At 39.8% G+C, this 13,930-nt stretch overlaps 1 protein-coding gene across 4 annotated transcripts in view; it reads left to right on the top strand.

The window, feature by feature from the left end:
* The first annotated feature begins 569 nt into the window (after positions 1-569).
* LOC121856293 (multiple PDZ domain protein-like) overlaps positions 570-13,930 on the top strand; it is a 29,891-nt gene continuing 16,530 nt past the window's right edge. For 3 of the 4 annotated variants that reach the window (XM_042351743.1, XM_042351742.1, XM_042351745.1), the window contains exons 1-3: positions 570-695; positions 7,258-7,447; positions 13,101-13,369. In XM_042351743.1, coding sequence (XP_042207677.1) covers positions 615-695; positions 7,258-7,447; positions 13,101-13,369 — 540 coding nt within the window. In that variant the 5' untranslated portion in view covers positions 570-614. The remainder of the gene's footprint in view (positions 696-7,257; positions 7,448-13,100; positions 13,370-13,930) is intronic. The other variant, XM_042351744.1, reaches the window with a different exon arrangement.

The raw sequence follows: 13,930 nt of genomic DNA, 5'->3' as shown, positions 1-13,930 counted from the left end.
ATGTGAACTTGTCTACTGAAAGCCATGCAGTTTAGTGTTTTTTTTTTAATCTAAAATTGAAATTCATATGGAAGGATCATTAATGTGTTAGTGTGAGATATGTGTTACATTACAAGTGGGAATTATGTGCTCCTAGTCGCAGGTCTCATTAGAAAATCACAAGCAGACATTTGTTACCCCAAAATGTATGCTAGACCAGGCACGTTGTTGTCGGTTTCATCATTATTTCCTCATTTTGTAATTCACTGATATAATTTACATGAACTCAATTTTGTCTTCCTTCATTGTTTTTTCAAGATGTCACCATGTACTGTCACTGAATAACCTTTCTCTTTACAATATTACTATAACATATTAGTCATGTTTACCGTTTATATATTGTCACTGAGACTAATTACTTGGCGTTTTACAAATATCAACATTTCTTCTGTCAATTCTTATCATATTGAATTTATAGTCAAAATATTGTTTCAGCCATGATATTGGGTATAATCTTTCCTCTCTGTTAGTATGTAAGATTAGACCAAAGATGATGTGCCCACAACATTCTGCTATGCATGAACCAACATTGAAAGTGTCATTTTCTTCCACAGGGCCAGACTGGGCTAGGCATCATGATCATTGAGGGTAAACATGCAGAGTATGGCAATGGTATTTTCATCTCCGACCTACAGGAAGGATCTGTTGCTGCAGAGGTAAGGTCCATCTCAAGTTTTCTTGGCTTTTCTGACCTAGGAAATCAATAATTTTTAAGCAACTACTTGGTAAAGATGTAAAAAAGGGGTACCGTTCTCTCATAAATATTTTTACTTGATTTCTCTTCAGATTTTCATTTATTGATAGAATGTAAATGTAGCAAGTGGGGAGCAAGGAAAAAAAATATTTAATTTTCCACGAAGGGATGTGATAGTGTTTCAATAGAACCCTCTCAGGGAGACAAGGAGCTACGGTATATTAGTTCTGACAGAAGACATTACAAACCAGTACAGTACAGTACAGTACAGTAATCTATGATCAATAGGTTACGTTTGGTTGGTTCATGTCAAATGCTTTCAGTGGTGAGTGAGCTTTGTAGGCAAGAGTTTTTTCTCTCACAAATTTGCATCTTTTTTTTGGCCTTTGCTCCCCATCAGAAATGTGTTCATTGCAGTAAGAGAAACAAATTGGTAAAGGTCCCATAAAACATCCCCCAGTAATGCAATGATGTGCCTTTGTACACCATTCTCCTGAACAACAGTGGTAAGTTAAGCAGACTCTTAAATTTCAGCCAATATGTACAGTACCGTATTAGTTGTTCCTTGTGGCAGTTTTAATTTTTGTCTCATTATGAAATGACATAAAGGCCTCACATATCACCCAGTTGTCTTACAAAAGTGTAGATGTAAATCTTGCAGAAACACTATACTGTTTGAAATTGCTTTCAGTGAAATTTGTTAGGATTTTCATAAGGGAGGAAAGGTCTCACTTGAGTATTTGTATGAACAGTGAGTTGTTTTATGTGATCATACTAACAACATGACTTCATCTATGACAAGTTATGGTTGTACTGTAGTAAGTTAACATTGACTTCTACTGCATCTGATACAGGTATCTGTACAATTGGAATGTTATAGGGATGAGCTGCAATTTTATTTTTATTTTTATTTTATTTATTGTACGGGGATTAACCCACTCGGGCACAGGTCACTGACCCACATCAGGGACTGGGGGCGAAAATATAATAATAATAATAACAATAATATTAATAATTCATAATAAATCAAATGTATAATAAAATAAAAATAGTGAAATAATAATGATAATAATAACAATAATAATAATAATAATAATAATAATAATAATAATAATAATAATAATAATAATAATAAAGACATACTGTACAACAATGAAAAAAAAAAGATCAGGAGTGAGAAACAATATACACGTACCTGTATGTATGTTGTGTTGTAAAAGTAAGAGAAACAATTGAAACCCTGCAATTGTGTGTAAATGAGGCAGAAAGTCAGATCAGCAACCTGAGACTTGGTCACAATTTTTGTGATGCCATATGGCAGCAGGGTCTACCATTGCACAACACATTATACTTCCAATATGTCAGAGATAATGCTGAATGAGCCTCTTTGGTGATATACAGGTACAGTACTAATATTATACTGTACATGTACGTTTACTATAGTTACAGTACTGTGATAAACAATTGATGGACAGAATATATGGGATACCCGGGAGGTGGTGCCAGCTCAGCCTACCGGACAGGAGGAAGCGAGCGCCGTGTAAACAATGACATTGTAGGGGTATCGAGATATTAAAGTTGTCTAGCACTCAGGATGGAAGGAAACTCTAATGTGGTTTTCTTGTATAATATATAAGTTATATGATAGACAGTCTGGTGCTGGAGATGCCCTGTGGTGGGGAGCTGCTCCGTAGAAGACGTTCGGTGAGTATCGTGTTGAAGGAGGTAGATGTGCAGGAGCTTCGTTAGAGAAGGTGTTGCCTGTTGCTGGCCTCCTGGTTGAATGAAATGTTAACAGCGTGGAGCTTGCTGGAGATGTTGCTAGTTCAGGAAAATGGGCAGAATGAGAGTTGGTTGGTGAGGAAGCTCAGAGAAGGACATGCTCGCTGGCGGGAGCGAGGACCGCCAGGCAGGCGGAGGAGAGGCGAGGGTCGCCAGGCAGCGGCAGAGGAGGAGGTGTTGCTTGTTCAAGAAGATTGGTCAGACTGAATCTCAAGGGAGAGACAGAGCTTATATACCCCGCAGCAGCCGCTATGAGTCATGGTGGGAAAACCCGAGAAGTAGCCGGTGAATAGTTTCGTTGCTAAGATACGGTAACATCTGGTTGGTTGCTAGGGAAGGCGGCACATTGGAATGCGATAGCAGGTGGTGAGCTGCTACGCAGTTGTAGGCAGTTGTAGGGGAGAAGTCCACTACAACATATAACACCCTGCAAAATACAGTGTACTTAGCAAATGCTGCAGCTTCTGAGAATGTGGGGGGAGCGGGTTTATCACTAAGAGCAGAGACGTTACCGAGAACAAATTCTGGCTTGAATGTCGTGTACACTAATACTGACACGTTCCTTGATAAGAGAGAGGAGTTTGAAACACTTCTAAGAGTACACCAACCAGATATTGTAGGTGTTGTAGAACTGTTGTACAAGAACAGGAGAATCGACCCAGAGGAATGTGAGTTCAGTATTGCTGGATATGACTCATTTACGAACCTTTCTCAAGAAACTTGCAAGAGGGGTGTGGTTATCTATGCTAGGCAAGACCTTAGAGCCAGCCAGGCGAGGGTACAGGGAGAGGATGTTTTTGAAGAGTCCAAGTGGTGTAAAATTAAATTAAAGGGAGGGGACTTACTTATCGTCGGGCGTATCTACAGATCCCCAAACTGTGGCCCACTAAATCAAAGGAACTTAAGAACCTTAATAAACAACGCGGCGATGCTCAACCCTAGCCACCTCCTTATCATGGGGGATTTTAACTATGGCGACATCGACTGGAGAAACGAGTCCACCCCGAATGACTTGAATAACCCTGCTACTCTTTTTGTAGAAACTCTGAGAGATAATTTTCTGTTCCAACATGTTAGAGACCCGACACATTACAGAGGGGAGCAAACACCCAAGCCACTTGACCTCATCATAACAAACGAGGAGGGTATGGTGGCCAAACTGGAACACCTTGCCGCAGTTGGCACCAGTCACCATACAGTGTTGTCATTCAGATTTAACTGTTACCTAGTTCAGGATAAGGCCAGGCCAAGGTGCAATTATTACAAGGGAAATTACAATGGGATGAGGGAAGAGATGAGGGGTTCAACTGGCCTGACTTATTAAAGTACAAGAACGCAGACACTACTCTGAATATCATAACTAGTAAAATGACCCATTTGATCGATAAATATATACCCAAGACCAAACCCAGTGCTTCTATGAATACGAGGGGATCCCAACACATGAACCATGCGGCTGTCGACAAAATTAAGAAGAAAACCCAGAAATTCAAGACGTGGGTTAGGTCAAACGATGAGCAAGACAGGAGGATGTATGCAAGAGCCAGAAACCAAGCAAAGATAGAGTGTAGGAGGGCTGAAAAGGAGTTCCAGAGGCTGGTTGCAAGCGAGGTCAAGTCAAACCCTAAAGCGTTTTACCGCCATGCAAAGTCGAAATTGAAAACACGAGTAGGAGTATCGGACCTGAGGTTGGTGGATGGTAGTTACGCAGATATAAAGCTGAGGCATTGAACAACTTCTTTTCCTCGGTGTTAACAAGAGAGGATGCAACTAACCTTCCTGCGTTTGAGGACAGACGGTTCGACACAGCACTGACCCACATTGTGTTCACAGAAGAAGGTATTAGAAATAAACTGTCCAGGCTAAAGGTCCATAAGAGTCCCGGCCCTGACATGGTGCATCCTCGAGTGCTAAGAGAGTTGTGCAACGAGCTTGCAGAGCCCCTGAAGATCCTGTTTTGTAAATGCCTGGATGAACAAATGGTCCCCAGTGAATGGAAAGTGGCTTATGTGAGTCCTATCTTCAAGAAGGGCGATCGTCACTCCATGAACAACTATAGACCGGTGAGCCTGACCAGCATAATATGTAAAGTACTTGAGAGTATTATCAGAGATGCCGTAATGGAACATCTAATACGAAACAACCTTGTAAATGATTGCCAACATGGTTTTATGCCGGGGCACTCCTGCTTAAGACAATTGCTCAAGGTGTTGGGTATTTGGACCCATATTCTGGAACGGGGTGGTAATATTGACAATATTTACCTAGATTTTGCCAAGGCTTTCGACAATGTACCCCACGAAAGGCTGAAAATCAAACTGGAAAGGTACGGAATTCGGGGAAATGTCCTAGCGTGGATAGAAGACTTTCTACATGACTGCAAGCAGTGTGTGGTGATTAATGGCACGAAATCATCATCTGTACCTGTCACAAGTGGGGTACCACAGGGCAGTGTATTGGGCCCGCTGTTGTTTGTTTGTTTCATAAATGACATGCCTGACGTTGTACACTCCTCCATACAAATGTTTGCCGATGACGCCAAGTTATTTCGGGAAATTAAGAACCAAGCGGACTGTGAAGAGCTGCAGAAGGACCTCTGTGGGCTCCAGGAATGGTCGAAGAAATGGCTGCTGAGATTCAATGTCACGAAGTGTAAGAGGATGCACCTGGGGCATACCAACGGTAAAGAGGCGTATCATATGTCCCAATGGGATGAAGAAACTGCACTAGTTGAGACTGTGTGTGAGAAGGACCTAGGTGTGTATGTTGACAATGAGCTGAAGTTCTCGGGCCATTGTGAGAAGAAGGTGTTACGAGTTGGGGATTTAGAATATAGTTATACGTCTACCCAGATCCCAACAGGTAACAACAATAAAAAAAAAACAAAGACAATCGGACTATAAAAGGGTAGACAAAGGATGCGAGTTTTCGTTGTATATAATAGAGTACCATAAATCCCTTAACAAAATATTCAGCTTATAAATTACCCTTAACCAAACTTAACCTAAACATTAACAGTATATACATATTAATACAACATAAACAATCTTGAAGCAAGTGGACGTGGGGGAGTTAATACAAAATACAAGTACTTAAGTGAGGAGCTGAGATGGCTGACGAGTAAGGCTGAGTATTGTAGAAGACGGTAGGTAGTCACTGTCCGTAGGTTTAGAGGATAGATGATCCTGTGGTCACTTCCCAGAGCCAAGTCCTCTCTCCTCGAATTGGAGCTCACAAAGAAGACTTGGAGGAAGTGACGCAACAACCAGGATATGGAGAAGGGAAACCCCGGAGTGGTAACTAAGACGAGTCATACTCGTGTCTCGTCCCTAGATGGCGTTGCTCGTGGTGCTGGGTAGGTAGATCAAGACAATAGATGGCGTGGTTCGTAGTGCTGGGTGGAGGGGTTCGTAACAAAGGTAAATCAGGCAAATAAATTATTGGGTCTTATAAGAAGGTCGTTCAGATATCTAGACAGTCCGTCCCTCGTAACGATCTTCAGGAGTGAAGTGCTTCCCCATCTGGAGTACTGTCACCCCATCTGGTCCCCGAGATATGCTAGGGACTGTCAGTTGGTTGAAAGTGTTCAAAGGAGGGCCACCAGACTGGTGTCTGCACTTCGGCACCTCAGCTACCCAGAGAGATTGGAGCGCCTAAACTTGCCTAGCTTATACTACAGATGGGCAAGGGGGGACCTAGTTGAGGTGTATAAGCATCTCAGGGGGCACTACTCAGTTAAGTGTCCTTACTTGGAGCTGGCGGACGCTCGCCCCACAAGGGGTCACAGCTCAAGATTGAAGAAGCCGCAAGTCCAGAAAACCATGAGGGCAAACTTTTTTGGAGTGAGGGTTGTAAACTCTTGGAACAATCTACCAGAGAGTGTTGTGACGGCACCGAGTGTGAGCTCTTTCAAGACAAGACTTGACCAACACTGGAGCGGGTTCAGGTACATTCAGGAGCCGGTGCATGCCCAGTATTTGCCAACAGTGCGTGACAGAGACGTGACCGATCGCCCAGGCGGCTAGCGAGCCGATCAGTGGCGAAGAGGATAAAAGAAAAAAAGAAAAAATAACATAAATATTTTGTAATAAGTAAAAGATATTGTAAATTACAATACTAAACAGTATACAGCTGCTCCTTGACTTACGACGGGGTTAGGGACCCAAGTCCAGGTCGTAAGTCGAATTGGTCGTAAGTCGAAAATGCTTAAATAATGCATAGAAAATCTAAAATGGGTGTCTCTTTTTCTTCTCAGCACCACAAAACTCTCAATTTTAAGCTTGCCAGCCATTTTAACGTGAATTACAAACGAAAATTTTGTCAGTACACAGTGCAATCACTAACGTTCGGACTCGAAAATACGTAATTTGACAAAATTTTGGTACGACTGAGGCGGTCGTATGTCCGGGTGGTCGAAGGTCGAGTATGAGGTAAGTCAAGGAGTAGCTGTATATATGCAGGTATGTTTCACCACTTGAAGCTTAGAATATGTTTTAAAATAGAGGTACAGTGCTGTACAGTGATATAAGGCAGTGGGGATTTGCATTTATTTATTTTTTATCTTGGCAGAAAACATCAAATCAGTTTTTTTTATTTGATATTACTATCAAATTTTCATCTTTCAATTTGGTACTCAACTGCTAAAGGCATGAGACATCACAACTGACAATAAATTAGCCACAGTCAGACATAAGAGTACAGGAATGACCTTACACAGTATTGATTCTTTTTGACATTTATAGGCTGGACTTCTTGTGGGAGACATGATCCTGTGCGTCAACAAGGAGGAGATGGTTGGTGTGGACTATGACCAAGCTACCAATATCCTCAAGAAAACTGAGGGAGTCATCAACATGTGGGTGGCCAATGCCTCCAGAGGAAAGGATGGCAAGGTACCAGCAGCAGCAGCTGCAACAGAGAAAAAGAAGCCAGGTACGTACTGCACTGTGTTTACTAACTTCTGCCGTACAGTCGTTTCTTGTATTTTGTTTACAAAAGGAAGATATACAAGTTTGTCTTTCTCTATCATATGGAGTGATGGACAGTTGGGGAGAAAATTGCCTCGATGTCTTTGGCAATTCTGTATTTATCATGAGAGAGTCAAGTTGATATCAAGAAGTGGGATTTTAATGTACGGTCAACCCTCGTTAATTCGGACCCCTTTAATCCGGATTTTGGATAAATCGGATGAAATCTGAGCTAAGCGAGGGACTGTCCGTATCAAATTTCTGGTTCTGGAATTATCCGATAGATGGCGCGCGTGCGCCAGACCGCCAGTCATTGTTGACTTAGCGCCATATTCGAGTATCAGTGTTGTGTTGCCCTGCAATTTTCGTTGATATTTCAGTGATTAGGCATCTTTCAGCCTTATATTTTACATCATGTCTTCAAGGGGGAGTAATACACCGAAGAGGAAGTATGTGACCCTTTCTGTGAACCAGAAACTGGAACTTATAAGGAAGTTAGAGGCTGGTGCTTCGGTGGCTAGAGTTTGTGACGAGTATGGTGTTAGAAAGCAAACGGTTTCGGACATACTCAAGGCTAAGGACAAACTCACTGCATTTTCTTTGAAATATAATGCAATATTATGCAATATTAACCCCTAAATCCGTTAATTTGGACAATCGGCTAAAACGGACACCCTTCCCCCCCCTATTAGTCCGTTTTAACAAGGGTCGGCTGTATATTTACTCACATACTATTCTTTGTATCATAAAGTGTTTTTCATGATAGTTGCATATACTTCATGAAGGCAAAGCAGCATTTAATAGCTGTAAACTATTCACATATATGACCCAAGCTAGATGGTCGATATTGCTAAGTGATGGAGGAACTTTTTCTACAACTGTAATTTATTTTATTTTTTATTTATTTATTTTTTTGACCTGAAAGAAATTAATATTAGGTTATTATGTAGTATGAACAAGGATGTGTGAATGGTATCTGAGGTTAATTTTAGAACTACAGAGACCATCGTTGGCCTCTGCTGGTACTACTGATGTGTATGACTGATCAGAATTCGTATCATATGGTTGATCAATAGTAATGTTCTTATCATAATATATTTCTTTCTAGCCCCCAATCACAGAGAATGAGTTGTGTTATTTCATTTGAGCTCTAAAGACACTAATTATCAAGTACAATGATAATTACATATGATAATAGATTTAGCAGAGTTATAACTATATTTTATTGAGGTATGTTAGAAATTCTTGTTTATCATGGGTAAAATATCAAGCTTTGGAAATATTCTTATATTGCCATAATAGCCAAGAGGGTAAGACAAAAACTCAGCTAATCTAACCTTGTCAAACCTGACCAAACTAAACCTAACACTAACCTAAGTTAATCTAATACTAACCAAACCTAATCTAAACTGTTTTAACTTAACCTACCCTAAGTTAATCTCATACTAACCAAACCTAACCCAAACTGTTTTAACTTAACCTAATATAAGTAAACAAAACCTAAGCCAACTTGATCTAAGCTAAGTTGATCTAACACTAAGCTAATCTAATCCAACCCAACGTCAACCAGTGAGTTTTTGTCCATACACCAATATTCAATGGGGCAAATAGTAGTTCACCTTAAAAGCTTAAGGGGCTGAATTAGATTATTTATTAAATGCTACATTGACAGGTATGTTATGTGTGTGTATTTCTGTGTTGCTGATGTATCTTGTATACCTGTTAGTGTATTAAGAGGTGTATTGTATAGATCTTTTAGTTGTGTTGTAAACTAATGAAACTAGATGGTAAAATTTTCTGGTCTTCATCTCACTTAATGGTTTCTGTCTGCAGGTAGAAATGGATAAATGAATGAAAGAGTCAGTCAGGCCTTGTTAATTCTAGCTGTGATGTTTGAGGTTATTTAGATTTGTTAATTAAGTAGAATGATAATTGTTTATGTCCAGAGTGTAATTATAGTTTATTTAATTGTTCTTTCGGTTCTGTTGATTAGTTTTTGTCTGGGTGCATGTTGTAAATTCACAGATCAGTTATAGATTCCAGGAATGTAATGTGATGAATTTAGTTAAAGATTTAATTACTTGTCATGGTACACTTGCCCCTGAGTATATAATGGAGTTTTAATCCTTATAAAGTCAACTGGCTAGAGTTAATGGGGTCTGGCTGTCGATGTGTTTGTGTGTATACGTGCCATTGTGTGACGGTGGCTGGGATACTAACATGGTGTTGTGCCTCACTCTCTGTGCTTTTGGCCGTCTGGTGCCGCTGCGTCGTGAACCTGGTGATCATTGTGGGCTGGTGCATGGCCCTGTGAGTATGATATGTCAATATGTAATCCCCCTCCTCCATCCCCGACCCCTTCCCCACTATTCCCAACCCCCTCCCTACCATTCCCTACCCCTCCCTACCATTCCCAACCCTCCCTACCATTCCCAACCCCTTCCCCACAATTCCCAACCCCTCCCTACCATTCCCAACCCTCCCTACCATTCCCACCCTCCCACCATTCCCTACCCTCCCCTGACCATTCCCAATCCCTGACCCCAACCCCTCCTGACCATTCCCAACCCCCTCCTGACCATTCCCAACCCTCCCTATCATTCCCAACCCTCCCTATCATTCCCAACCCCTCCCTATCATTCCCAACCCCCACCATCCCAACCCTTCCCCCAAACCCCAACCCCTCCCCACCATCTTCGACCCCCTACCCTATGCATACCTACGTGCCCCCTGTGATGACCCAGTATAATGGTAGTGTACATGCCAGATTCTGCCCTGTGTTGCTCCGTAAAAATTATCGTTTTGTGTTTTAACCAACCTACCAGTTCAGTTTCCCATTTACATTCTCATTAGTTATCAAGTATTTCATGCTAGTCGATGCCTTATGGATTTTTGCTTTATATTATTATTATATAGTACAGTACCATATATATTTTTCCATTCATTTGTATGCAGACAACATACCAATTATGTATCACCTGGTTTTCCTCATACTGTCCTCTTGAAATGTCTGTTCCTAGGCATCTTGTAGTGTATTATTTAGTGATATATTGGGGGGTATTTTTTCCCCAATATTGCTCGATAGATATAAAGGTGTAATTCTCAGGACATTATACCAACACATCAACTGATTATCTCTCAACACATGTCTTAGTTGTACCAGTTCTCTGTATATCTTGAATTTAGTCACACATATCCAGTGTTTACAGTTGTCTTATGTTCAAAGGTATTTAACATAAAATTCGTCAAAAAATCTAATAATTTTCATATTTGTTGGACACTATTAACACTTAATTTGTCTTTATTTTTAATTTTGCTCAAACCCACCATTAACCTATGACCTCACAAGAAGGTCATTTTTTTTTTTTTTTTATTATTATTGCATGAACTGTATTATTTAACACTAAGCTAGCTAATATTTTCTAAACATTAGGTTGAAAATTATCCTTATAAGTATGTGATTTTGGTTGACACATGAAGCTTCCTCACCAAACACCATCACACCATCACCTGACTTACACCATCACACCATCACCTGACTTACACCATCACCCCATCACCTGACTTCCATTATAAACTGTACTGTACCTTGTGTTTTGGAGAGAAGATGGAGGTACTGTACTTCTCAAGAATGTTTAAAAGTTTGAAGTGGAAAATTTTTAATATTTGACTCAGGTGGTGTAATTCAGCTATGATGTTAATTATATTGAGAGGTACAGTCACCTGGTACAGTGTCTGGGGCATTTTGTAAGATGTGGCAACTCTGTGGAATGCTTATCTAGTCTCCTTAGTCAGGCTACTTTCCCAATGTTCCTTTGGGCCATTCTGGGAGTTTCAGTGCAATGTCAATAAACACAGAGCTGCCACATCTCACAGGACACGCCAGCTGCTTTGCCAGGTATTAAGATTGGTTAGAGATTTGTGGGTTGAGATATTCACATTTCACCCAACACCTCTCACAAGACTGGTCAGGTAAAAGTTTTGATAATCCATCTCAGGTGAATAAATCAATACACTTTTACTCAGAACATACGTTAAACATATACACTTTACTGATTTATACACATTACTAATTTATTTTCCACATTAATGAATTGGTCGCCATCTGACTCATTTGTACACATTACTCTCCGAGATGTTAGGTTTTATTCTTATCAGTTGAACAGTTGTGTAGGATTGGGTATGCACTTGGCAATACCTTCACAATCACCAAGAAGAACTATTTGATATCAGTTAAATTATATTCTTTAGATACAAATAATATAAGGAAATTTTGTTTTTTGATCTGTCTCTGTTCATATTTTTCAAGTTTTCTTTAATGAATATGAATTACAGTAATAAGAAAGGTGTTAGTAATTGTAGAGAAAATATATAAAGTAATGACAAGTTCAGTAGTTTTGTGCGGTGAACACAGACAGTCACTCCAACATAATCACTCCCACACTCAACCAACTCCAACACACAATCGCTCGCACACACAATCACTCCAACACACATCCAACTCCAACACACAACCAACTCCAACACACAATCGCTCGCACACACAATCACTCCAACACACATCCAACTCCAACACACAATCAACTCCAACACACAACCAACTCCAACACACATAATTTTGTTGGATTCACTGCTATGTGTTCAGACAGGTCACAGAAGAATCACGTGAACTACTGTATGTAGAAGGTGATAACTGGAGTGAAAAAAAAAAAAACAGAATATAATTGTCCTTAGTTACATCTCCGAGGGATTGGAGGCAAAAAAGTGCTTGTCTCTGTTTCCCGGAAGATGCCATTACTCAAAAATTCTTTAGATGTACAATTACCTCCATTTAAACCTGGTACAGTATCTGGTTCATTTTGTAAGATGTGGCAACTCTGTGGAATGTCCAGTTAGTATCTTTCGAGTGGTTGCTATTGCAAGGTTCCTTAGGCCCATTCCCCTAGTTTTAATTCGATGTAACCAAACACAGTTGCCACATCTCACAAAACACACCAGCCACTGTACGAGGAATAAGTGTAAGGTGACTATACATGTTTCTTTATTCTCTGTTTTAACCTGCAAACTTATTTTACTGTGTGTGTAAATTGTTAGTTTCATTTAGTCATTATGAGCCTTTGATTTTTATTAAGCATGTAGTTCAATTAGGTACTGTAATTATTGAGAGATTTATAATGTAATTTTTGTATTTACGATTGTAATTGTAGAGTTGAATCGAGTGAAATGCATTATAGAATTTTGTTATTGTATTTTTTTTGTGTAAATCAAACTATAGTAGTATTGTATAGTCTGTTGGGAATAAGTTGGCATTATTCTCTCTCTTTTATTGGCTGTGTAGAACTGATATGGCTTAACTGCAGAGATTGTCATGTGATGTAGTAGACCATATCATCGTTATACAGGAGTACATATAACTCCTAATAATTGTATTATATTTCTGTAGTTCATGTTTTCTTGTAGTTGTTGTATATATTTTGTATCAGTACAGTAATATATATATAATTTTCCTAAAATATTTCTCTTTAGACTGTTAGTGAAATAAATCTTTCTTTTTTTATTATTAGTTTATAGATTGTAATGATTGTCTGTGTGATTTCAATGGCTGTATATTTTCACAGACGTGCCACCAAAACCGACGCTGGCCCCCAAACCCGTCCTGCCTGCCAAACCTCCCTCGCTCTCCTCCATGTTGCCACCACCGGCACCTGTGTCATCGTCATCATTGGACGAACCCACCATACCTTCCTCTCCCCCATTACTTCCTGCTCGTCCGGCGCCCATGGAACGGTTACCATCACATGGCCTTTCCTCCATAACATCGACCGCGTCATCAACCTCAACGACGTCGTCTCCATCCTCACTCCCACCAACAGACGAGAAGCCTCAGGTTAGTTTAATGTTTTCACATTTTATTTACTCTTTTATTGACAGTGCTCATTTAATCTGCCTGCTGGCCAAAGTGACTCATTTAACAGATGTCTGAATCTTTTTTCATTATTCCTGGAACAGAAAGTTTAATTTATCTATTAATGATTTTTTTCTCTCTACTTTATTTAATCTCAAAACATATCTGTGTGCCTTTCATCACTCAGACTATGTAACTGTAATTTGGTACCATAATCCTATACAGTATTGAGCTTCCTATTTAAATATTCATCAAGAACTCAGTATTTTCTACACAGTGTTGACTGGAGACAAGATGGGTGTAATCAGAGTTGCGTTGATATCCTGGGGGTGTTTGCCTCACTTGGGTGAATAACTAGAATTAAAAACTCTAACATTTTCATTAACATTCGGAAGTTTATAACTCATCAAGGCAGGGCAGGTGTAGTGGTGGTGACATAAACAAGAGGAGATAGTCAGGAGAAGATTTATTTTTTCTACATTAGTCCAAGAGATGATAAGCATTATTTCCAATTTTGATTAACAAATGTTTGAGAATTGTAAT

This window comes from Homarus americanus, unplaced genomic scaffold, assembly GCF_018991925.1.
Source record: "Homarus americanus isolate GMGI-L3 unplaced genomic scaffold, GMGI_Hamer_2.0 scaffold48220, whole genome shotgun sequence".
Lineage (NCBI taxonomy): Eukaryota > Metazoa > Arthropoda > Malacostraca > Decapoda > Nephropidae > Homarus > Homarus americanus.
Note: the sequence above shows the minus strand (reverse complement) of the source record. Positions and strands in the feature narration are given on the sequence as shown.